Raw genomic sequence first — 27,147 nt, 5'->3', positions numbered from 1 at the left:
ACACACACACACACACACACACACACACACACTCTCTCAGACAGAGCTCCCATTTGATTTTCTCCCATGACAATCACTATCTTTTTTTTTTTTTTGGCCCACTCTCAAGCTGCCTGAAGGTTTAGCAAGTATCGTCAGTCTCTGTCTGCAGGCCTCCCTCTTTCCCTTCTTTCAGCTGCTCAGCTTCGCAGAATGTTTCATTTTGTCAGCAAAGTTCAACCCCATAAAGATTTGTTAAAATGGCATTATGCAAAACATTTGGATTATGCCAAAAAAAAAAAAAACACAGAACCACATGAACTTGGAAATCATTTACTGCATGAAGAGAAGTGAAGAATGAAGGGTCCAATGAGAAAATCATTCAAATATGTTATGCAAATGTGTCGTCCTTATTACACTGGCTCATAGGCGACGCTGTAATAAACAACAAAACCGAACATTTCAACACTCAGTAATCTCCAAGATTATCTTTCATTCATCTTCAATAAGCACTTTATTCAGGGTTGCTGTGGATCCGGAGTCTATCCTGGGAATGCCGGTTGTAATGCGGGAATACATCCCGCATGGTGGGAGACCAGGCCATTGCAGGGCACCATGCACACACAGATTCCTACCCAGAGGCAATATAGTGTAGCAAGTTCAGCTACCAGGACCTACTCCAGAACCTGGACACAAAGAGAAAACTTGAAACTCCACACGGAATGAATCGGCTCAGGACTGAACCAGGGACCCTGGAGCTTTGAGCTGGCAACGATACCCACTGCACCACTGTGCTGCCCCAAACAAGATTATACATGATTAAAACTCGAGTTTAAAAAAAGAAAGTAAGCTGCTGAGAACCTGCCTGTCCTGTCAGTCTGCCAGTTGAAAGTGAAATGTGGAGGTGTAGCTCTCAGAAGGTCAGTTTAGTGATGGAAAGCTGTTCACCAAGTGATGAGAAAAACAGACATTGACACATTTGATGTGATGTGAACATGAAATCCATTCAAGAACAAAGTTGCTCCTTCAGTGCTCCCTGCTAGGAGTGGGCAGAGAGAAACTAGGGGCCAAGAACGATTCCTCTGAACCTCCAGCAGCCACATTCTGAGGATGTTCAAACATGAAGGAGCAACACAACCATAGCTCCCCTAAGAGTCTGTGCTCATCCAGCTCTCGCAGGCTTTTCCTTCAGGAGCCAACAGAGCTGCCATGAAGAAAAGAACCCACTTTGTAACAGACCTCTTCACACAGAGGCATCAATGCTCCCTCTCGATTTGTCAGTGCAGGCACATGTTCATGGCAGGGCTAAAGAGGAGGCTTCAATGCTGACAGCAAAGATAGGAATAGCAAATAAGAGCACGACAGCTTGTACTCTGCATCGGGGCTTTGTCAGTGGCAGACGGTGATCTTGGCCAGAGTTGAGAAGATTAGATGAATGGAAGACTGCCATCTCAAATTGAGATGGCTTATTTGGCTCGAGGAAGGAGAGCCACCACACATATGCAGGGGTGAGGTTTAGCTGCAATCTGCGATGGGTCGCTTTTACTGTGCAAATGAATGATGATATGTCACGTACATGTCATTTTGACAGCGCTAAAGCATAGTACATTAAATGAACTGCATGTGTTCTGAGGAAAAAATGGCAGCGTGGATGAATAACGAGCACAACATACTGGGGAGAAGATGACTAACGATCTCATGAGTGTGTCAATACCACCAAGATCCAGATAATGAAGTGGTGTGCAAAAGAGTGATAAATAAAACCAGATCTGGCTCTTAAAGTACAACCCCAATTCCAAAAAAGTTGGGACGCTGTGTGAACTGTAAATAGAAACAGAATGTGATGATCTGCAAATCATGGAAACCCTATGTTGAATTGAAAACAGTCCAAAGACAACATATCAAATGATGAAACTGAGAAATTTTATTGTTCTTTGAAAAATATATGTTCATTTTGAATTTGATATCAGCAACACATTTCAAAAAAATTGGGACAGGGGTATGTTTACCACTGTGTTGCTTCACCTCTACTTTTAACAACACTCTGTAAACGTTTGGGAACCGAGGAGACCAGTTGCTGTAGTTTTGAAAGAGAAATGTTGTCCCATTCTTGCCTTATATACAATTTTAATTCCTCAACAATTCGGAGTCTCCTTTGTCATATCTTGTGCTTCATAATGCACCAAATGTTTGAAATGAGAGACAGGTTTGGACAGGTCAGGCCAGTTTAGCACCTGGACTCTTTTACTATGGCGCCATGCAGTTTTAATATGTGCAAAAAGCAGTTTTGCATTGTCTTGCTGAAAGAAGGAAGGTCTTCCCTGAAAAAAGATTTTGTCTGGATGGCAGCATGTTGCTCTGAAACATGTATATATCATTCAGCATTAATGATGCCTTCCCAGATGTACAAGCTACCCATGTCATGTGCACTAATGCACCCTCATACCATCACAGATGCTGACTTTTGAACTGTGCACTGATAACAAGCCGGATGGTCCCTCTCCTCTTTAGCCTGGAGGACAGGGTGTCCATGATTTCCAAAAATAATTTCTACTTTTGATTCGTCAGACCTCGGGACAATTTTCTACTAAGGCTACATCCACACGACAACGGCAACGAGATTTTTTTTTTGAAATATTGCGCCCACATGGGCAACGGATCAGTAAAATTTCAGGTACATATGGCAACGCAACGCTTGCTGAAAACGATGCAATACACATGCCACACCTCTACGTGCGCTGTAAGACGGTCCCATCGGAGACACCAGAACAATAGAAGTAGACGCATGCGCATAAACCCCTTCTTCTGTAGCATTAGCCACATAAAGTTTTGATTATTAATCAGTCGCGTAAAACGAAAGACGCGGAAAGAGGAATGAATGGGGGTAGATGGAAGCCGGTACGCCAACATTCTGATATCCTCCAGAATTCTTTAATGGTCCGGAATAAATTGAATGCTACACGTTGATGGATTACTTTGTTCTTCTACGCCCTTTTTGAGAAATGTATTGTCGGACTTAAACCAACATCTGAAGAGGTGAGATCGCTCCTTTTTTTTTTTTTTCCTATTTTTGCTGGCGGGATTGTTTTTGTTTTTGGAAAGCGCACGGGTGGTGCGCGGTTTGGTACTGCTTCCGCAGTGTTTGGACTAAAGACTCTGCCCTAAGGGCTATTCTCTCACTCTCTCTCACTTTGCACCATTACACAATAAATATTCACAGTAAAAATATTTTGTAAGCGCGTTTCATGAACCAAGTTATAGGATTTGTTGACAACTCGCATTGAGTTCGTTACACTTCTACCCGGCGTGAAGCACTCACAGTCATGTGGTTGTGACGTCATCGTAAACAAATCCGTTCTACTCATCCAGACGACTTCGCAACGGCGCCATTGCCAGATTTTTTCACTCTGGAACCCGTTCTCAAAAGATTTCGTTTTGGGGCACCCAAAACGCCGGTGCCGTGTGGACGCCAGGCCGAAACGATAAACAATTTTATCAGATTCACCTGAATCCGTTGCCGTGTGGACAGGGCCTAAGTCTCAGTCCATCATAAAAGAGCTCGGGCCCAGAGAAGGTGGTAGTGTTTCTGGATATTGTTTATATCTGGTTTTAACTTGCATTTGTGGATTCAGTAATGAACTGTTTTCACAGATGATGGTTTTCTGAAGTGTTCCTGAGCCCATACAGTGATTTCCACTACAGACACTTGTCTGCTTTTAATGCCTGAGGGCCTGAAGATCACAGGCATCCAATGCCAGTTTTCAGCCTTGTCTCTTGCATACAGAGATTTCTGCAGATTCTCTGAATCTTTTAATGATATTATGTACCATAGATGATGTGATCCCCAAATTCTTTGCAATTTTACATTGAGGAACGTTATTCTTAAATTTTTGCACTGTTTGCCCATGCAGTCTTTCACAGAGCGGTGAACCCCTCCCCATCTTTACTTCTAAAAGAGTCCTCCTCTCTGGGATGCCCTTTTTATACCCAATCATGTTATTGACCTGTTGCCAATTAACCCAATTAGGTTTTTTTACACAGCTTTTCCAGTCTTTTGTTGCCCTTGTTCCAACTTTTCTGAAACATGTTGCTGACATCAAATTCAAAATGAGCATATATTTTTCAAAAAACAGTAAAAAAATTTCTCAGTTTCGACAATTAATATGTTGTCTTTGTACTATTTTCAATGAAATATAGGGTTTCCATGATTTACAAATCTTCGCATTCTGTTTTTATTTATGTTTTCCACAGTGTCCCAACTTTTTTGGAATTGGGGTTGTAGGAATTTTTTTTTAATAGTTCTGATATGAAGAATCGAGTGAGTTCAGGCTCATTAATGAAAAAATAATACTGAATATAGGTGTAGAGTTTGATGTACTTTGTCAGGAGGTCCCCCTCGAGAGGTCCAAATGTGATTAATTGCTGTCAACTGCAGAATTATTGGCACCCTGCAAGAAAATTGGCGCATAAATTGCACATACACACTGGACCTCATTTAGCATCCTTTTGGTAAAACACGTGTGTGTAAAAAGAGCTTTTGTAAGCAAGACTGAACTAAAAAATTCCCCCTAGATTTAGGTAAATTTCTGTAATGCTGGTTTTCTTCTCGTGATATGTAGACAAATGCCATCTAACGCTAAATTACCAAGCTTGTTCCAAGCATGAGTTGCATTTAGTGATGGCCACAAAACTCCATAAAAGGCAAAGCTTGCAGATCTGAAAACAAAATGACTCAAGAGTGAAAGAATATAAAGACGTTTGAAATGGTTAGCATGTAAAAGTGGCCTATAATCCCTTTGTAATTGTCTCCAGTGTTGTTAGTCATTACAGGAAGAGACTCAGTGCTGTAATTCTTTCTGGCGGCTTCACCATATATTACTTGTGAAGGTGATAATTTTGAAACCAGGGTTTAGCACAAACGACTGCACTACCTAAAATGTTGAGATTTTAAATAAATGCAATGTTAATACAATTATACAGTGTTCCCTTCTGTTGAAGCTTAAACATCACTGATTCATTGTGTAGGGGACCAAAGAGCGAGGCAAGAGGACACAGGAGTTTTTGGTTCGAAAGGCAGGGCTTTATTTACCCCGAAATGTTAGTTTACAAAGACCAAAATTAAGAATAACTAGACCTATAAAAGAGGTCAAGAAAATATAACTTGACTTAAGACACAAACAGGCGGCACGGTGGTGTAGTGGTTAGCGCTGTCGCCTCACAGCAAGAAGGTCCGGGTTCGAGCCCCGTGGCCGGCGATGGCCTTTCTGTGTGGAGTTTGCATGTTCTACCCGTGTCCGCGTGGGTTTCCTCCGGGTGCTCCGGTTTCCCCCACAGTCCAAAGACATGCAGGTTAGGTTAACTGGTGACTCTAAATTGACCGTGAGTGTGAATGGTTGTCTGTGTCTATTGTCCCTTTTCCACCAAAGCAGTTCCAGGGCTGGTTCGGGGCCAGTGCTTAGTTTGGAACCGGGTTTTCTGTTTCCACTGACAAAGAACTGGCTCTGGGGCCAGAAAAAACGGTTCCAGGCTAGCACCAACTCTCTGCTGGGCCAGAGGAAAGAACTGCTTACGTCAGCGGGGGGGGGCGGAGTTGTTAAGACCAACAACAATAACAAGACCGCGAAAGGTCGCCATTTTTAAGCGACGAGAAGCAGCAGCTGTACAAATGCGAAGTCATCCATTATTATTGTTGTTGTTGCTGCTGCTTCTTCTTCCGTGTTGTTTTTGCTTTGATATTCGCGCCAAGGTTTATGCAAACGTAGCGACGTAACTGACGTATTTAGCGACGTAATGATGTATACAGCGACGTAACTGACGTATACAGCGACGTAATGACATGGCTTCCCTTTGCACCACGAGCTATGGAAAAGCAAACTGGTTCTCAGCTGGCTCGCAAGTTGAACGAGTTGTGAACCAGCACCAGCACTGGCCCCGAACCAGCCCTGGAACTGATTTGGTGGAAAAGGGGTATATGTGTCAGTCCTGTGATGACCTGGCGACTTGTCCAGGGTGTACCCCGCCTTTCGCCCGTAGTCAGCTGGGATAGGCTCCAGCTGACTATGGGCGAAGCACATGATTGGTGACAAACAAACAGCTTTCGCAACCCTACAGTGTTAAAATGTGTGCACTCCATATAAAGTTAAAGCAAATAAACTGTAAATCAAATAAACTGTCTTGTCAATTATTTGAGTATGATCATATAGATCAGGGGTTCTCAGCCTTTTCTACTTTAAGGCCCACCTATTCATACTTGTAACGAGTCGGAGCCCATTTAAAAAGATCCCCGATTATTTTTGGCTCATCTATTCGATTAGAACCTAATAATCTACTATACAGTGTATTAATGGAACACAACATCACTCCCTGTTACAGATGGGAGTCCAGGAATTAAATAAATGCAATAAAAACAAACTGTTTTTAATTGTAGGTATTGTATTTAAAACTGTATGGATGTGCCAGAAGCCAACATAAAACCATGCATGCAGGGCATTCTCAGACAAAAGGGATTAATGATCCAAAAGTGGAGTCTGGTCCATTAACACAAGAACTTATTGCCATGTTTGTGTTCAGCAAACAAGCAAGTTATTAAAACCAAGAAGTTCACTTAAAAGAAGTGGATATAGAAACCACTCAGTGGGATTAGATCCTTACACACTAACAAAGAAGGATTTTTCCTATGAGTTGGAAAATTATCCATCCGTTGAGTTCCCCGACATCTCAAACTACCTGGTGTTGCAGACATCGTTCTACACAGGCACACAGATGAAAACCAGAAAGAGCACGGAGGCATACAACTTTTTATATGTGGCTGGGTTAAAGATCTGGGGATCAGGTCACTACAAGATAGACGGCGGTAGACGGATCTAAGTGCAGGTAGAGGGTTTATTAGCAAGCATGATATTTACAAAAGCAAAACAGAAAGCAAAATATTTAAACAGCATTATAAACATAGCTAGAAACAAACGTGACCGTGATAATGATAATACCGTACTTCGCAAAGCCTCTGTGAAAACACCGTCCGTATCTGTGCATGCTGATTTGTACTCAAATCAGTATCAGGTGTTTCCCATAACAACCGGGTCCCAAGACTGCACATAACACGCTCCAGACTCAAGCGCACAAAGGCATCTCATCATCTGTAGCCGCTTTATCCTGTTCTACAGGGTCGCAGGCAAGCTGGAGCCTATCCCAGCTGACTACGGGCGAAAGGCAGGGTACACCCTGGACAAGTCGCCAGGTCATCACAGGGCTGACACATAGACACAGACAACCATTCACACTCACATTCACACCTACGGTCAATTTAGAGTCACCAGTTAACCTAACCTGCATGTCTTTGGACTGTGGGGGAAACCGGAGCACCCGGAGGAAACCCACGCGGACACCATGCAAACTCCGTACAGAAAGGCCCTCGCCGGCCACGGGGCTCGAACCCAGACCTTCTTGCTGTGAGGCGACAGCGCTAACCACTACACCACCGTGCCACCCGCACAAAGGCATGACAGTCAAATATTCACCTGCTGTGTGACCACAACGTTTAGCTCATGTGTATATCGCCATGCATCGCCGCCAAAATGCCTCAGTTTTATCGATAACCCATTGCGAGCTGTAGTGTGATCGTAGATTAATGAGGCAGATGTGACGTCAGGTGCAACCCAGCAACTGTACCCTACTACGAGTAAAAACTAGCTTCAACTAGGGAAAATCAATAAATCACAGCCCAGTGGTTGAGATGACTGTAAATGATAGACTGTACAGCAAAATAATAAGGTGCAAAGGAAGAATGTGGGATGATGATGATGATATCCTGTGTGGCTGTGGCCATCACATATTGTGTTGTTTATTTTATACTTGGTGCTATGCTTTTGATGAAGGGCATAATTTTTCTGCTTCTTAAGATAACTGTTAGATGATGTGACATGGCCGATTATGAGTTACTTAGTCCTTATTATGACTAATTGACTGTAATCTAATCTAAACCCGGTTAATAAAAATATAAATCCATTCAACATTAGTTTAATTAGTATGGAGTGGGATCTCTAATGAGACCTGAAACAGATGTAAACACACACACACACACTCTTAGTATTCTGGATGAACAACCAATATATAGGATGAGCAGTAGAATTCAGTAAGGTCCCTCTCCTGAAATGAAATATTTACGATTTGGTTTTCTGAGCAGACTACACTGAGGACAAGCAAGTCACCCACTAACTAACCGCTAGTGAAATTTCATTTTCATTTGTTTACACCTGGGGCAGATTTGAAACGCGACCTCATATTCTTGTATAAATGTTACATGAGTGTGTGAGTGTATATACACATTTAGATGGCGAATAGAAGTGTGTTTATAGTAGGGTAATTGTGCATGAAATGATTTTATTACGAAACAAGTGCAAGATTAATTTTTCAGCAGTATTAATATGTCAGTGTTGTTTCTCTTTAATAATAAATGACAGACATACTCAGCTTATGAGAAAGCAGATGAACTGTAACTATAACATTTGAGACGGCAGTAAAGTGGAATGTAGTCATTGCTTTACTGAGGGACACTTTTGAAACACAGCCAACCACAGCCGCTGGCTGTGACGCAAAGCCTTTATAAGACTCGAGCAGACCTTTTAAATTCTGCTTTTGCCTGCAACGTTCACATGCACTTTTGTAGATGTTGGCATTAGTATTAGTATAGTGTAGCAAGCTTGACATTTATCACGAACATTATGACTAACCGTTGCCTTCCATCATACCAGTTTGCTCCATAGGTTTGTCTATCAACCATTTCATATCAAAAAGGGTCATGAAAATAGCAGGCCATTAGTCAGAAAATTATTTCCGACTAGACCAGACCTGGGCATTTTACGGCCCGCGGGCCGGGTTCATTCTGTCCGGCCCGCGTAAGGTTAATGAGAAATGACAAAATAAACGTATTTTCTAATTTTACCTCATGCATGGACTGAATGTGCATTGCTTTTATTTTGAAGTTGTGTTCAACAAAAACGCAATGCGCGCGACATGAACATGACATGAAATCCCACGAAACCTAATCGCACGATAACGACTTCAGTAATTTGTCCAGACCAACCACAAACTTGTACGTCATCCTTCAAACGGTCCAGCCAATCACATAGTGTGACGTCACCAGCAGACGCCGGAGCCGATCTCCGGCGAAAAGCACCAAAAGAGGTGATTAGACTACAAATGTGGGCATCATTATTATAATATGATGTATCTTGCTTGATATTTGGAGTAGAAAGACAATATTGTGATGTTTTTTATTGTGTTTTGGGGTGAATGTGACTGAAAAAAAAATGGTACAAACGTTCACATTTTGTTAACCATTGTTTTGGGAAATTTGATTGAATAAATGACATTTTTTTGTAAGGCAACCTCGTTTTTTCCATACTCCTACCAGTCTTAGCAGTTTGTAAGAACAATGTTATTTATTGCTTTATATAAAGAAATACAATTAATATTATGCAGAATTTAGTCCAGCCTTTTGGTCCGGCCCTCCACAAAATTTTCTGTTTCTCATGTGGCCCCATGGAAAAAATAATTGCCCACCCCTGGACTAGACGAAGCCAGTTCTACAGTCAACTGCACGAGGCTACAGTGTGGAAAGTCTTTTTGATTATTTTCTTTTGCTTTAAAGGACCATTAACGGTTGTATATCGCCTGGCATGAAGAGAAGAATTTTGCACAATCCTGAAGTAATTTCTTCTACAGTTATATTTGTTGACCTGTAAAGTGAAATACTATTTAAATAAAATACTTGCACAGCGACAATGAATTTCTTTGCAGCCAGTGCTGTGTGAAAGAGTGCTTTCTATGGGTGTAATGATGCATCGTGGCGCAACATATTTTACAGCGTGCGTCATGGGAATTTATGATTCCCGTGTATTGTGGAAATTAGAATTCTATTAATTATGCATCTAATGCAATTGCACTGTTTGAACCCTTTAAATATATAGAAAGAACGCAGGGCCTTGAACGCCAGATCACAATGACTGGCACACACTATAAGTTATATGGTTATACAACCAAATTAGAACCGTTAAAAAAATAAAAATAGGGACCCTATGGGTGCATGTGGCTACTGCTTATAAATAAAATTGTTTACTGATCCCATGTCCATCCAGTAAATATTGCATATATACATGTTATCAATTCTACACGCTTCATCTCTTGCAAGCATCACCAAGCTGTGAGCAGCATCAGGGCTCGGAGTATTTTGGTTACCAATTTTGTTGACTGCGTTTTGTTCAAAATACAGCGCTGTGAACTCTTATCTATTTTCAAAATAGTAAGAAAGCACTGTAGTCTAAAGAATCGAAAATAAAATTCAAGCGAAAAGCAGAAGGTTGACCAATTACAGTGGTGCTTGAAAGTTTGTGAACCCTTTAGAATTTTCTATATTTCTGCATAAATATGACCTAAAACATCATCAGATTTTCACACAAGTCCTGAAAGTAGAACTACTTGTGTGCTTAGGGTCGTTGTCTTGCTGCATGACCCACCTTCTCTTGAGATTCAGTTCATGGACAGATGTCCTGATATTTCCCTTTAGAATTCGCTGGTATAATTCAGAATTCATTGTTCCATCAATGATGGCAAGCCGTCCTGGCCCAGATGCAGCAAAACAGGCCCAAACCATGATACTACCACCACCATGTTTCACAGATGGGATAAGGTTCTTATGCTGGAATGCAGTGTTTTCCTTTCTCCAAACATTTTCCTTCTTGTTTAAACCAAAAAATTCTATTTTGGTCTCATCCGTCCACAAAACATTTTTATGCCTCCACCACCATAAGGTGCAGGAGGCATTATGTTTTCGGGTTGTCCGTCTGTCTGTGCGTCCGTCCGTGCATGCGTCCGTGCGTGCGTGCATGCGTCTGTCCATCCGTGCGTCCGTCCCGAAACCTTGTGAACGCGATATCTCGAAGGCTAATGAAAGGAATTTCGCCAAACTTTCACCATTTGTGCGCTTTGGGACAAACATGAACTAGTTAGATTTTGAGATCAAAAGGTCTAAGGTCAAGGTCGCTGTGAGGTCAAATGTCTGTCCGAAAACCTTGTGAACACAATATCTCCAAGGCAGATAAAAGGTATTTCACCAGACTTTCACCATTTGTGCATTTGGGGACAAACATGAACTGATTAGATTTTGAGATCAAAAGGTCTAAGGTCAAAGTCACTGTGAGGTCAAATGTCTGTCCGCGTGTGTGGGTCCCGAAATCTTGTGAACGCGATATCTCAAAGGCTAATGAAAGGAATTTCACCAAACTTTCACCATTTGTGCACTTTGGGACAAACATGAACTGATTAGATTTTGAGATCAAAAGGTCTAAGGTCAAGGTCACTGTGAGGTCAAATGTCTATCCGAAAACCTTGTGAACACAATATCTCCAAGGCTAATACAAGTAATTTCACCAGGTCAAGATTACTGTGAGGTCAAATGTCCAGCCCCAAATCACAACTTAATAAGGCGTGTAGTCTACCAGGCGGAGGCATCCCCATCGACGCCATTGGCGTCGAGTTCTATCTAGTTCCAATAGCCTTCTGGCTTGTCCACATGATCTTTAGCAAACTGCAGATGAGCAGCAATGTTCGTTTTGGAGAACAGTGGCTTTCTCCTTGCAGCCCTGCCATGCACACCATTGTTGTTCAGTGTTCTCCTGATGGTGGACTCATGAACATTAACATTGGCCAATGTGAGAGAGGCCTTCAGTTGCTTAGAAGTTACCCTGGGGTCCTTTGTGACCTCGCCAACTATTACACGCCTTGTTCTTGGAGTGATCTTTGTTGGCCAACCACTCCTGGGGAGGGTAACAGTGGGCTTGAATTTCCTCCATTTGTACACAGTCTGTCTGACTGTGGATTGGTGGAGTCCAAACTCTTTAGAGATGGTTTTGTAACCTTTTCCAGCCTGATGAGCATCAACAACGCTTTTTCTGAGGTCCTCAGAAATCTCCTTTGTTCTTGCCATGATACACTTCCACAAACATGTGTTGTGAAGATCAGACTTTGATAGATCCCTGTTCTTTAAATAAAACAGGGTGCCCACTCACACCTGATTGCCATCCCATTGATTGAAAATACCTGACTCTAATTTCACCTTCAAATTAACTGCTAATCCTAGATGTTCACATACTTTTGCCACTCTCAGATATGTAATATTGGATCGTTTTCCTCAATAAATAAATGACCAAGTATAATATTTTTGTCTCATTTTTTAAACTGGGTTCTCTTTGTCTACTTTTAGGACTTGTGTGAAAATCTGATGATGTTTTAGGTCATATTTATGCAGAAGTATAGAAGATTCTAAAGGGGTCACAAACTTTCAAGCTCCACTGTATACTTTTGTGCCCTATGGGTCTATGTGGCTCCTGCTTATAAATAAAATTGCTTTCTGATGCCATGTCCATACAGTAAATATAGCATATATATTTACTCTATGAGGCAGTAGCTACAAAAATGACATGTCATCCAGAAATGAACAATTTAAAAAAATCACAGAAGTAAAATATACCAAGTGTCTGTACTTTATATTATTAAACTCTTACCTCTTACAGTTTTCAAAACTGAAACCTCTGAACTGAGGCTGACATACAAACGCTGTTGCCATGACCCAAACTCTTATTTCCCGGAAAAGGCCTGGCGCTAGAACTCAGTGGTCTCAATACGCTTTTCGACAACTTCCCGTAACAACTCGGATGTGCGTCACATCTACATCACACATGGGACCCACTGGCTTAAGAAGGCGAGGAAAGGGGGACAACCTGGAGTATATTTTAAAATAGAAACGCTCTTTCCGTCAGTAATAAGCATAAATATGTCTGAAAGCGATTTCTTTAGTCTAGTCCACTTATTTCGAATGGTGAACGGAATTGTATACACTCACCGGCCATTTTAATAGGAACACCTGTAGGCGTATGCGCAGTGCGCGATTGTTACACTCATTCTTACATTCTTACAACATGCCTTCACCTCTATGAGGCAGTAGCCACAAAAAGCTCTTCGGTAGCTTTCAGATGACCCCATCCCCGCCCTGCTGTGGTCTAAAGTGTCCAAGAATGAGGCAGCAGAATTCAGGCATTATATATCACTTTGAAGCTCTATTTCCAGTTCAGGTGATGCCTTGGGTGTTGCTGCACTACATTACGTTATAGACCTTTAGCAGACGCTCTTATCCAGAGCGCGACATACAACAGGACCCTGACATACCCACAGCAGTGGGCAGCCCGAGGAGCAGTTAGAAGTCAGGTGCCTTGCTCAAGGGCACTGAAACCATTCCTCCTGCTGCAGGTAATTGAACCAGCGACCTTTTGGTCCCAAAGCTGCTTCTCTGGGCGTGGCTAACCAATGCAGAGTTCATTATGTTTCAATCAGTCATGTTCCCCAGGTCAGAGACTTTGCTTATTCAGTCAAATTGTTGTGAGAATTTACAAATGATCTACCTGTCTGTCTATCTGTCTTTATGATATGGCAAACTTGCAGTACAATTTCTTTACAATATTAAACTTTTGTTCGTAGCAACGTTTAATTTATTTAGCTTCATGCAGAATAATGTGCATTGTTTTGCATTGTTTACGATTTTAAAAAATAAGTCTTTTTGGTGCAGATTTTTCTTCATTGAAATTTTATTCAAAATATTCTGAGAATTGAATTGAATCGTAAAGCCAGTATTGCGAATCGAATTGAATGTAACGATATATGATATCTATATTTGGGCAATTCCATGTAAATGTCAACCTCACCATGCAAGAATAAAGCAACATGTAATACATCAAAACCACTCCCAGAGATATCACCTAGGCCTGTATTTTACAGATGTGAATAAGTTGAACCAATTTGTCACAAGAATTGTTCCCGTTGCCTTAATATGTCAGTCTTTCTTTCTTATAATGTAAACCCCAAGCTAAAATCAACTTTGATCATGTACAATTCTATATTATTGCCACAAGCCACAGAAATGTATGCTAAAATCCACAAAACAGCAAAAACAATAGCCATCCTAAATATTATTTAAGAACTTTGATAGTTTTAGCTGATATTTAGAGAGTTTTTCAAAGGGTTATGGTGGTTAAATTGCTGATTTTCTAAACATATGCCATGTCTATTTCAGACGCGTCACATCCATAACGGAATTTCGTCACATCCATAACGCTGACTTTTCCTTCCGAAACTCTGCATGAAATACAAAATATTTTAAACAAAGATTTTTTAATATTCACCTTGGACCCCTCTATCAAATGGATATCTCCATTTCGACATTAGGTTTACAATTTCACAGAGTTTGATAAAAATGTACAGTCACCCAAGAAAAGTGATACTTTTTCTGTCACGTCCATAACACATCTTTTATTGGCATTTTCTGGCATGCCCTAGATGTACTATGGGAATTGTTCTTGTTCTATCACTTCTCCAGTATGGTACAGCCTTAAAATATGCAACACCTGTTTAAATACTGGGAGACAATAAAACATGCACTGGGTCATTTGTTGCCATTTTGAGTTCAAGTGTCACGTCCATAACGCTGGAATTGCTCATTTGAATCAATGAACTAAAAAATGACTTGCAATTATCAGGCTGTGTAATCTCGTAGTTCTTAGTGTTTCGCTGTAATTGCGGAGACAGCACAGGGTGCAATAACATACAATAGTGGGAATACCAATGACTTCACCCTAGGTGGAAGTAACACAGCATTAATGCTGCGAGAATGCACACAAAAAAAGATCTAAACTGAGAAAGAGCTGTTGTGCGATTGGCTGTACAAATACATTTAACAAGAAATCAGAGCTCTCTTTTTACAGATTGCCAAAAGCTGAAGAAAAAAAAAAACAAGGAAAATGGAGTTAATGTACATCAACGTTTATTAAGAAAAGGCCTATTTGTTATTAACTATTTTCATTTTTAATAAAAGGAGTATTTTAGTTAATAGGCTATTATATTTTACTCCAGCCTTTACATAATTATTGTTCGTTATTAAGAAGCTGAAGCAAGGGGCGTCGTGGCTCGGGTGGCTGGGGCGCCGTGCCATGGCTCCGGGGACCCGGGTTCGGTTCCGACCCAAGGTAATTTCCCGATCCCTCCCTGTCTCTCTCTCCCGATCATTTCCTGTCCTGTCTCTGCACTGTCCTATCCAACAGAGGTGAAAAAGCCCAGAAAAAATCTTTAAAAAAAGAAGATGAAGCAAAAGCGTTTTTATATATATTTTATTATCCCCCCTGCTGGCCAAAAGGCTTAAAGGGGGATTATGTCGTGGTGTTGTCTGTCCGTCTGTCCTGGGAAGGATACTCACCTTCTGACATCAACTCCTCTCACAACTTTTGGAGGAATTTCACGAAACTTGACAGGATTCTTTGTTATATGTCGGTAATACGCATATTGCAATTTCGTTCGATTCAGTTGCATTTTACCAGAGTTATGGCCTTGTAGCATAGATATAGTTGCCAGCAGGGGATATTGTGCTCTCAGAGCACTCTTGTTATTTTAATTTAACAAAAATAATATTTAAGTTAATAAAGAACCAGAAGGTGGCACGGTGGTGTAGTGGTTAGCGCTGTCGCCTCACAGCAAGAAGGTCCGGGTTCGAACCCTGTGGCCGGCGAGGGCCTTTCTGTGTGGAGTTTGCATGCTGTCCGTGTGGGTTTCCTCCGGGTGCTCCGGTTTCCCCCACAGTCCAAAGACTTGCAGGTTAGGTTAACTGGTGACTCTAAATTGACCATGAATGTGAGTGTGAATGGTTGTCTGTGTCTATGTGTCAGCCCTGTGATGACCTGGCGACTTGTCCAGGGTGTACCCCGCCTTTCGCCCGTAGTCAGCTGGGATAGGCTCCAGCTTGCCTGCGACCCTGTAGAAGGATAAAGCGGCTAGAGATAATGAGATGAGATTAATATTTAAGTTAATAAAGAACCAGAAGGTGGCACGGTGGTGTAGTGGTTAGTGCTGTCGCCTCACAGCAAGAAGGTCCGGGTTCAAGCCCCGTGGCCGGCGAGGGCCTTTCTGTGCAGAGTTTGCATGTTGTCCGCGTGGGTTTGCTCCAGTTTCCCCCACAGTCCAAAGACATGCAGGTTAGGTTAACTGGTGACTCTAAATTGACCGTAGGTGTGAATGGTTGTCTTTATCTATGTGTCAGCCCTGTGATGACCTGGTGACTTGTCCAGGGTGTACCCCGCCTTTTGCCCGTAGTCAGCTGGGATAGGCTCCAGCTCGCCTGCGACCCTGTAGAACAGGATAAAGCGGCTACAGATAATGAGATGAGAAGAACCAGAAAATAAATGTTGCAGTTTTTGCTAATAAACGTTTCTTAATTTAATATTTTGTTCAGAAATATGGTAGGAAAATTGAATTGTGACCCAAATATTCCAAATTGAATCGTGAGTTGAGTGAATGGTAACATGTCTTGCAGTAGTGTATCGTTACACCCTGAGCACTTTCGAAGCCATGGGTTGCTCATCACTATCCAATCCCATTCAGATAATTTAGAGTCCAGTCAGCTGTGCATGTTTGCTCAGAGAGGTTTATCCAGATTTGTTTTGGGACGCTACAGAGGCTGGATTAGAATATGGTGAAAAAACCTCTCAGATGCTGCTGTAGGCATGGCATCCTCCATTCATCATTCGGCTATAAGGAGCTTCTGTGCCACGCTGCTGCACTGTGCGCACCCAGTTTCAGAAACGGTGCTTTCAGCTGAGTTGGCTGATTGTAGCTGGTGTATGACTGTTTATTGAAATGCAGTTTGATGTGTTCTATGCTACACAAATAAAACCGCCTAAAAAAGTGTTTGTTTGTTTTTTCTAAACCACATGAAGTTTGTGCTTTAACTATGGAAAAGGTGACTAGCCCACTACTTTTTTTTTTTTTAATTACTAGTCAGCTACACTACATGGCCAAAAAAGTATGTGGACATCTGACCATCACACCCATATTCTTTTTGAACATCCCATTCCAGATTTTGTCCCCCATTGCTATTAGAGTAACCTCCACTGTTCTGGGAAAGCTTTCCATGAGATGTTAGAACATAGCTATGGGCATTAGTGAGGCTCCAATTCATCCCAGAGGTGTTGTTTGGGATGTGAAATTTTTGCAGACTGTTCGAGATCTTCCACTCCAGCCTTCACATCATCATGATGAAACAGTTTTGGGCCGCTTAGTGCCAAGCCAAGCCAAGTCACACGTACACTCAAGCACAGGCTTAACCCATCTGAAGCAGTGAACACGTACAGGTGAGCAATGAGCACACACACATACCCAGAGCAGTGGGTAGCTATGCTACAGCACCCGGGGAACAGTTGTGGGTTAGGCACCCTTGCTCAAGGGCACTTCAGCCCAACCTCAGGCCATGGCTGCCCCACGTTAACCTAACTGCATGTCTTTGGACTGTGGAGGAAACCAGAGCACCCAGATGAAACTCATGCAGACACGGGGAGAACATGCAAACTCCACACAGAAAGGCCCCCGTCGGCCACTAGGCTCGAACCCAGAACCTTCTTGCTGTGAGGCGACAGCGCTAACCACTACACCACCGTGCTGTCTAGTGAAGATAAATTGTAATGTGAACGTATACAAAGACATTCAGTACAATTCTGTGCTTCCAACGTTGTGGCAGCAGCTTGGGGAAGAACCACATACGGGTGTGATAGTCAGATGTCCACAAAGTAGTGAAGCGCGGAATAGGTGGTTCACAACAACGCATGTTCAAAAATGCCATTTTGAAAATAGACTGAACAGGACAAGTTTAGCTTTTTTTTTTCTGTGATTATATCAAAAAGTGTAGCAGAAAGTCCTCCAGCTAATTCATTACTGGCTATATCAACTGGAGGACGCAAACAAAGCCCTTTTTTCATGTTAGACACACATTAGAAGCTTTACTGATGTTAGGAGGTGTATTGAAGACGTTAGATCATCTTTGTTTGACAAAAGGCATAAACGAACAAAGTGTAACACGAATTTTTAGAAAAAGAAGAGTAAAAATATTTTTCTGATCTGTTATATGCAAAAGCGTAATGACTGAATCCTTTTATTCCATGCCCTGATGAATGTAAAATTATTATATATTCTAACTAAAATGTTAAAAAGATTATTTAAAAAGAGAGGAAAAATCCTCTGGCAATTTCCTTGTTATCAGATGCTTTAGACATTTTCCTAATTAACTGCACTTGGCTCATAATTGGAAAATATGTCAGGTTTGTGTACAAAAGATAATCATGATGATGTACATATTTTAATTGGCATGGAAAAGCAGCCAAAAGTAAAGAACATTTAAATACGTTGAGACAGTTCAAGACATGCACCTGAGTAGGATCTTAAAAACAGTGACAGTTCATCTGCAGAAATCAATCATAATATTACATTACAGCCGTTTAGCAGATGCTCTTATCCAGAGTGATGTACAACATAGCCAGAGCAGCAGTTGAGGATTAGGTGCCATGCTCAAGGTCACTTCAGCCATTCCTGCAGGTCCAGGGAATCGAACTGATAACCTTTTGGTCCCAAAGCTGCTTCGTTAACCTTTAGGCCATGGCTTCCCAGTTCAGTTATTCCCAGTTCAGAAGAAGCTGCATGGTTAATGGTTCTTCAGTTTGTCCTTCTGAGGGAATGGTTTGGTGTAGGACCATACAAAAAGGAATTTCCATTTCAGAGAAAGGTTAAATAAATAAAAAAAAAAGATTTTTGAAAAATAAATAATGCACCTTGAACATCGTACTGGACACAAAAACCTAAAACGATTGACCCTGAGAAATTAATAACATTGCCCTTTTTAATCAAACCATTTGTTGTGTGTTAAGACTTGTTCAAGGCTTTGAAATGTGCTTCACCAGCAGTGCTTCAGGCTTTTTTTTTGTTAATGTGTGACATATTTTTCTCATTTTTAGATGAATACAGGTACTTGAACATGCCTCTGATATGTGAATTTCTTCATATGAGGTTTTACTGAATCTTGTATAAAGAATATACTGGAAATGATTGTTGTACCCGGAGAAAATGAAACTTAAACAGTATCACCTGTATTAGTTTTCTTTACATATTTACTATAGTGTTAGGGATTTTACCATTTTTGTGAATGTAATAAACAAACTATTTGTATTTGTGCTATTTTATTTGTTTTTGTTTTTTTATCACAGTGTTGCTGCTGGATTTCATGCAGTGCAATGTGTAATGAATATTCAGTGGCTCATAATAACCATGAGCTGGTGTTATTGAAACTGATCTTTAGCTTTTGGCCTCTGTCTCTGCTCTGTAGAACAGAATACAGGACACGTCGTCCAATGCCGTTTCGTCCAATAGTTAAAGGAGAACTGAAGTCATTTTTAAACTTGCTTTATTTCTTAATTAACGTGTTATTCAGTTACGTTTTCGGTTTTAGTAACCTTATATCGTGACTCGTATTGGCAACTAATTGCAATTAAATATTATACTTATCGGCCTATTCGGTTTTTAGCCGTGTTGAATTTAGGTCGTTTGGTCGACGGCAGGCGTCGCTTATCCGCGCGATCTTCACGAGACTTGTGCGAGACTTCGAAACGTGAAGTGTCAGCCAGGTGTCAGTGCCGCCATTTTGAAAACTGTTTCCCAATCGAAATATTGCACAAAAACGAGTTTAAATGACGATTACTGCCTACTTTTTTCAAATTTTCCTGATTGCTGTCAAAACAAACAAAACTTCCGGCTTGATTACATCAGCATTCGAAAGAGGGCGCGCGTGTCTTTTGACAACGTTGGCAGATGTCGGTCACTTTGATTTCCGCTGTACGTTTTACTTCCGTCCTACGATGTCTCGCACAGGTCTCAACGAGTCTCGTTTACGGCCATTGCTTTGACATATGGACTGATATATTACAGAGCATATTTCACTCATAACTTGCTATAGCAGCGACAAAATAGCGATCAAAAATGCATTCCGATATTTAATAAAATGAGAAATAGAATTTTGATAATAAAAAAATTTGCCTTCAGTTCCCCTTTAAGATATTTCGTCCAATAGTTAAGACATTTTGTCCAAAGCCTTTTTCACACGCACCATCAATTATTTTACGTTTCGGGTATTTGTTTGTTCGAAAAAAGGAGGAATTCTTAAGAGAATATGACTGAAGCAAAACACATTTCTGCAGCATGTAGTTTAACCACCCACCAAACGCGAGTTGTGAAATCTAATGGCGAGTAAAGATCGCCCCAGACTCGCCTTTCTCAGCGAGTGTGTTCAAAACGATGGGTTCCTACCTAGTATTCGTGTAAAATCCAAGAAATATTTGACAAAAACTCCTTCCTCGCGCAGGACTCTCGGGCGCACTCTGGACTGTGCATGCACCTTATTACAGAGATGCCTACTAGTACGGATTGGCCGTATTTTGTACGGAAAAGTTACGTAAATACGATGTTACGGCAAACAGTGTTATTCTGTACGGAATTATTATAAAGTCTTAAAAAATTCCAGTGAGTTGTTTTTAAATGTCCAAGCGACTTTTTCAATCCATGAGCGATTCACGGCTATTTATTTTTACGACAACCACACATGCTGTGCGTGACATGCGCAGATACCGCACATGCTGTGCGTGACATTAACATCACTCATGGTGGTCGCGATGACTGTAGGCAGCATGTCAACTCCAAAAAACATATGGAGTATGCTGAAATGGCGAGTCAGGCGGAAAGTAAATCTGGGGGTATCCAGCAGTTTTTTACGAAATCTCTGGATGAAAAGACATGGAACGTGACCCGTGCTGAAGCGGTGATGGTTGACCTATGCTTGGAGTTGAACTTGCCAATTAGTGCCATGAAATGTGAGTTAAACTTATTCAGTTTCTTTTTACATGTATGATTTTTATTCACTGAAATATCAAACACTGGCTGTACTTCTTTAATTCAAAGTCTTTTCAGTGTTGCAAGTACATGTAGTATGACCAAAAACAGAATTTTATGATTAGTGTTGTTGGGATTGTGGCAAAAAATTGATCATTCCACTGTTTTAAATACAATTATAAATATCATTTTATTCATTGTCTCTTCTGAAGCATTATGCTGAAGTATTTATATATTGGGACATTAAGATAACAATGTCGGACTCTCTTTGGCATGAAATAAGAAATTTTTTTTAAATTTTATTAGAATCCGTTAACAGGTAGAACATTTTGCCAGGCAATATAATATAATACTTTTGAGGAGTTACATTCAATACCAATGATTGGTAGTCACCCGTAATGTCTGCAAACAGGGAACACTATTGTATTTATAAAAATGTGAGAAATTGTACGCTCTAGAAATTTGTTGAGTGGAAATTCAGTTGAGATGGCTGCTCGTGTTTTGTTTATTCAATTCACATAAAACAGTACTTTTTAATAATTTAAATGTTAAACATATTGGTATATACACCTCTTTATAATGTAAATGCACATAAATTAATGTTACTGAAAGTCATTCCAAAATACTGAAAAATGTTTTCAAGTATACTGAAATTCAAAATTTGGGGTAGGCATCTCTGTTATTAAGACTGGCTATATGATTAATTAAACGGCTTCAGTGGACTCAAAGCTCGGCGAGCAGCCTGTAATGTTAAGGGTTGCTCGTTTGCTTTACAAAAATGTTTTCCGCTTCGGTCAAATTCTATTGAGAATTCTTTTTTAGGATTGGTTTAAAAATATACAGCAATTTGTCATCAATGAACAGTTTAGAACTTCAACAAAACAGACTTCATGTTAAAACTGTTAAAACGTTATAATCACGGTGTCTGTTATCACCCAAATGAGGATGGGTTCCCTTTTGAGTCTGGTTCCTCTCGAGGTTTCTTCCTCGTGTCGTCTGAGGGAGTTTTTCCTTGCCACCGTCGCCACAGGCTTGCTCATTGGGGATAGATTAGGGATAAAATTAGCTCATGTTTAAAGTCAATAAAGTTCTGTAAAGCTGCTTTGCGACAATGTCTATTGTTAAAAGCGCTATAAAAATAAACTTGTCGCACATATTGTCACCTCACTATCATTAGGCATATGTTTCCATTTATTACGGGGAGACGCAGTCATAAACCTGCTTAATCCACTCCCTTAAATGAATAAAATACTATTTCAATAAAATATTTATTGAAACATTTTACTGATTAAGGCTGTGTTGGCCTTATTAAGACTGGCTATACTATAAACAGCTTCACTGGACTCAAAGCTCGGAGAGCAGCCTGTAATGGTCAGGGTCTACTTGTTTACGTCCCTTATACCACTCTTTTTTGTGTTGAAGCGCTTGTACTACACTTTACAAAAATTGTTTATTTCCATTTATTACGGGAAGACGCAGTCATAAACCTGCTTAATGCATGCCGTTAAATGAATTATGGTTTGTTTATATCTCGATCTTGTCACACATATTGTCACCACATATAAAATAATTGATAGTGCGTATGAAAAAGGCTTTGGACGAAATGTCTCAGTTATTGGACGAAGTGTCCTGATCCCGTAGAACATTATTGATCAATGACAATACAGTGGCATGGACCTTACTGTTTTAAATTTGATTTATAAAAAAAATCTGCAACACAGAGCAGTGTTAGAGGATGAGATAAACACTGCTACTTTACACAAAATGATGAATATAGAAGTGTGCTGATGGAGTTAGTGTAATACTTTTAGTATCTCATCTCATTATCTCTAGCCGCTTTATCCTGTTCTACAGGGTCGCAAGCAAGCTGGAGCCTATCCCAGCTGACTACGGGCGAAAGGCGGGGTACACCCTGGACAAGTCGCCAGGTCATCACAGGGCTGACACATAGACACAGACAACCATTCACACTCACATTCACACCTACGGTCAATTTAGAGTCACCAGTTAACCTAACCTGCATGCCTTTGGACTGTGGGGGAAACCGGAGCACCCGGAGGAAACCCACGCGGACACGGGGAGAACATGCAAACTCCGCACAGAAAGGCCCTCGCCGGCCACGGGGCTCGAACCCGGACCTTCTTGCTGTGAGGCGACAGTGCTAACCACTACACCACCGTGCCGCCCACTTTTAGTTTCTTACACAACAATATGTAACATAAAGGGGCATGATAATATTCCCTAAATTAATTGGATTACTCACCAAAGCTGTGATTTGGTAATAATTCAATTACTAGCAATTTTGATATTTGGAGAAAATAGGTAAGGGTGGCACGGTGGTGTAGTGGTTAGCGCTGTCGCCTCACAGCAAGAAGGTCCGGGTTCGAGCCCCGTGGCCGGCGAGGGCCTTTCTGTGCGGAGTTTGCATGTTCTCCCCGTGTCCGCGTGGATTTCCTCCGGGTGCTCCGGTTTCCCCCACAGTCCAAAGACATGCAGGTTAGGTTAACTGGTGACTCTAAATTGACCGTAGGTGTGAGTGTGAGTGTGAATGGTTGTCTGTGTCTATGTGTCAGCCCTGTGATGACCTGGCGACTTGTCCAGGGTGTACCCCGCCTTTCGCCCGTAGTCAGCTGGGATAGGCTCCAGCTCGCCTGCGACCCTGTAGAACAGGATAAAGCGGCTAGAGATAATGAGATGAGATGAGAAAATAGGTTTCTGTTTGTGTGATCTCGCTGATTACCGCTTGCGCTTTCTACTACTTCACTCATATATTGTTTCATATTCAGCCTGAGTGATGAAAGGGAGCACTTTCCATAATGGTACAATAGCAGATCATGAATAGTCTTTTATTGCAAGAGTCGTTTGTGATAAAGTAAAACATTTTAATAGACAGTTATGGTAATTAAACTATCCAACCTGCTTATTGAATATCGTCAGGCTTATGGTTTGAAGGTTTCAGTGATTGCATTGCTTCTCTTTACAAGCCCGTCATATTAATAATCCGGAAGACATATTCAAAATTAAAGAGGAACAGTTTTAATAAATTTGTTTGTGTTGACTTTTGTGCAGACAGTTAATTACTCTGCATCACGAAAGAAATATGTTCTGTCAGCCGTAGTGGAAGATGCATTTAGTCCCGCTGCAGGTAATATTCAACTATCAAGTCTCATGAAGTGATTTGTACTATTTTTCAGTGGCTGTGAAATGAGAAAATTCTTCTAAATAACTGTGAAATAGCTTTTCTCATCTTGGGTCTCCGCTTTGATTTCGAGGCAGTGCGAGGCAGAGATAATTAGTAAAATGTTTTGTATATAGATCTTCCTTCCTTTTGCCAAGTCAAATTGCTGGCAGCCAACCTTGGGTTTTCTTACATTATTGATGGCACTAAACTAGAACAGAAACATAATTAAACGAACAGAGGAGAATGGAATATTAACAAAGCACAATGATCTACCAGTGTCTGACACACTGTGTGTAATTGGGGATTGTAGATGATAATTAAAGCTCGGGGTGTTCTGTTTAGCACATTTTACTTTTCTTATTTGAAGCAGGTCTCAGCACATGCAGTAGTAGAAAACCAAAGTGCAGGACCTGTTCTAGCTCCCAGTGTCAGATGGGGACAGACGCCCATTAACCAGTCCACTCCGTGGGACACAGACGAACCTCCTAGCAAACAACTAAGGGAGAAAGATAATACAGGTAAATAATGGCAGCGGATTTTGAATCTTTCCCCCCCCCCCTTGAAGGTCAGAATGATCTGAAAATAATTTCAACAGGGCTACTTTTATCATCTTGGTCTTTAGTTGCATTTTTGAACGGATCATGTTTATCCAAATAGAGTATATGAGTTGTATATTATTAACTTCCTCTCTTCAGGTCAGCTATGGCCCCCAGCAGTGCCCACAGTGAGCCAGGCGAGTCTTCTTTCTCACACATACGGCGTGCCCCAGCCACCGGCTTATAGCCAGGGAGTGACTGTCCAGGCACCCATCATAGGTGCCACTCCTCCACTTCAAACCACCGTGCCCCCACCTCACCCGCTTCTGCCCTCACACTATCAGCTGACCCAACCGCCCTCGCAGCCACTGGCCAGCATGGTGCTCAATGTGCACAGCCAGACCCTGGGGCTCACTGGCCTGCCTCCTATCGCCATGTCCCCTATGCCTGGAATATGCCAGGTCACTCAGACCGGCCAAACAATGCTGGGAAACGGCCATCTCACCCACCCCATGGTGCAGCCGTCGACAACATTAACCAGCAGCGTGCCGATGATAAATGGACAAGCAGCTGTACATCCTCCTTCTACTAATGGCTGCACCACTCAAGAGACTGCCAACGGCCTGCAGATGCTCCGCACGGTTGGCATGGGGAAGTATGAGTTCACAGACCCTTGGCATCCCAAAGGTAAACTTGTTTTCAATTTCAAAATTTATACTGAAATTTAAGCTATTGTGTGTGGAGGTTTTTGGTTTTTTTTGCTATTGTTGTTGTCCCCCCCCCCGCTTTTGTTTTAACTGTGTGGGTAGATATTGGTGAAGCAATAACCCTGGGAAAACATGCTTTCTCAGTCCAAGCAGCTGATGATCTTGCACACATTTATTACTTTCTTGAATATCGCCCTCAATAAATGCTCTCATTCATCTCTTTCTCCAAGCGGATAAACGCACTCTGCTTTGTTTCCTTTTTCCGCTTGATTTCCTTTTTTCCTGCACATGCTGTTATGATAACCTTATGAAGTCTTAGCGTTAGATTCTGCACTATTATGCAGTAATGCTTGGCAAACAATTCCCCTTGATGATTAATGTGAGTGACATAGTATTAAAGGTGGAGCCCGGTGAGTAATAGATTTCTTTTCACCTTTGGTTGCTTGTTCGTGGTGCTATATATTCACCATAAAAACCTTGAGTTTTAACGACCAATTATAAGTACATACGTTCGTAGATATAATCCGGTTTATGCCATAATAATTAGTATATACTGTTTGTGCAGCAGTGTGTGAAACTGCAGAGCTTGATTTATCTTTCTGTTTTCCATCTTGGGGCATTAAATAATACATTTCCTGCCTAGCTTACATTAAACAAATGGAAAGCAGTTGGTCATGTAATCAGTATGGGGAAATTGTGTGGCGGCACTAGTACACGCTTTGGGCCGACAGTTGAATCTAGATATTCTGCTGAGCTAAAGGCAAAAAATCTGTTCCACTGCCTCTCCTTTAAATTGCATGTCATGTTGCATCACTAGTAATATTAATCTTCTATAGAGGGAGCGATGTGAAGACAGGGAGCAGCTTCGCTCTCTACTTATCAACTTGTCACTGAGAATGGAACGGCCGTTCAATAGATCATCATCGCTGTCTTTAAGATCCCTGAAGTTCATTCATGAGCTCCCCAAGGTTCTTGTGTCAGAGTAAAAGGAAAAAATATTAAAAAAAAAAAAACACTTTAAAGCCATGCAGACCCATATAACTATAAATACACACACACAAAAAAAATAATTAAAGAACTGTCTTCAGCATTAACAGTGATACAATTCAAATGCTAACCTCATGAGCGGAAACACATAATGGAAAACCAATTTGCCCTTTTTGACGTATTCAATTCTGCTCTCTGTGATTAAAGCAAAGCGGGTGGATAGCTCATTTATTTGGACGATTGGACAAATTAATTGCAGCTCTCATTAATGACATGCAGTCCCTTGTTCATAATAATGTGTGTTAGTGAGAGTGAGTCCTACCCCTTACACTTTCAGTGTGAAACGAAATATCAAAGGCGTGAGGATTCAGCTCTCTGCTCCTCTTTCCTTAAAGAACAAGACACAGCTGTCAGCCGGTGACCTGCTCACCACTGCTGGAGCACTGATTAAAACCCCTGCCAGTCCGAGAGCTCAGATTCCAGGAGATTAGGAGCTTAGAAAACACATTCGTCAACATTGTTTTTATAGCCTTTTTAATAAAGGGCTCTTTTTTTTGTGTGTGTGGGGGAAAAAAAGCAATAAACAAGCCTGCAATAAATGTCCTTCTTATGTATTCTCTGATTTGAGCTGTAAGTAAAAAAAAAATTGAGTTAATGGATCTGCATCAGGACAGAATATAATGAGACTGATAATCTGATCTGCTTGCTGAATAAAAGCTTAGAATATTAACTATAACGTGAAATGAAATATTTGAGTTAATGGAGCACTTGCATGTGACGTCACAGCCGATCCAGATTGTGACAGACGCCATTTTGTCGGTCAAACGCCATATTTCCGCCTTCTACTTCTGGTTCTACTTCTGCTTCTACCTTTTCTTCTGGAAAACCCTACTATGGAGCACTTGCATGTGATGTCACAGCCGATCCAGATTGTGACAGACGCCATCTTGTCGGTCAA

The 27,147-nt window shown here is 41.2% G+C and overlaps 1 protein-coding gene across 4 annotated transcripts in view; it reads left to right on the top strand.

The window, feature by feature from the left end:
* LOC132894566 (kelch-like protein 29) overlaps positions 1 to 27,147 on the top strand; it is a 291,177-nt gene that overhangs the window by 103,870 nt on the left and 160,160 nt on the right. For 3 of the 4 annotated variants that reach the window (XR_009655658.1, XM_060934564.1, XM_060934561.1), the window contains 2 exons: positions 24,327 to 24,477; positions 24,655 to 25,182. Coding sequence is in view for 3 of the 4 variants with exons in the window: in XM_060934564.1 (XP_060790547.1) it covers positions 24,327 to 24,477; positions 24,655 to 25,182 (679 nt within the window). In the remaining variant the exon portion in view is untranslated. The remainder of the gene's footprint in view (positions 1 to 24,326; positions 24,478 to 24,654; positions 25,183 to 27,147) is intronic. The other variant, XM_060934563.1, reaches the window with a different exon arrangement.

The sequence above is a fragment of the Neoarius graeffei genome, chromosome 11 (genome assembly GCF_027579695.1).
Source record: "Neoarius graeffei isolate fNeoGra1 chromosome 11, fNeoGra1.pri, whole genome shotgun sequence".
Lineage (NCBI taxonomy): Eukaryota > Metazoa > Chordata > Actinopteri > Siluriformes > Ariidae > Neoarius > Neoarius graeffei.
Note: the sequence above shows the minus strand (reverse complement) of the source record. Positions and strands in the feature narration are given on the sequence as shown.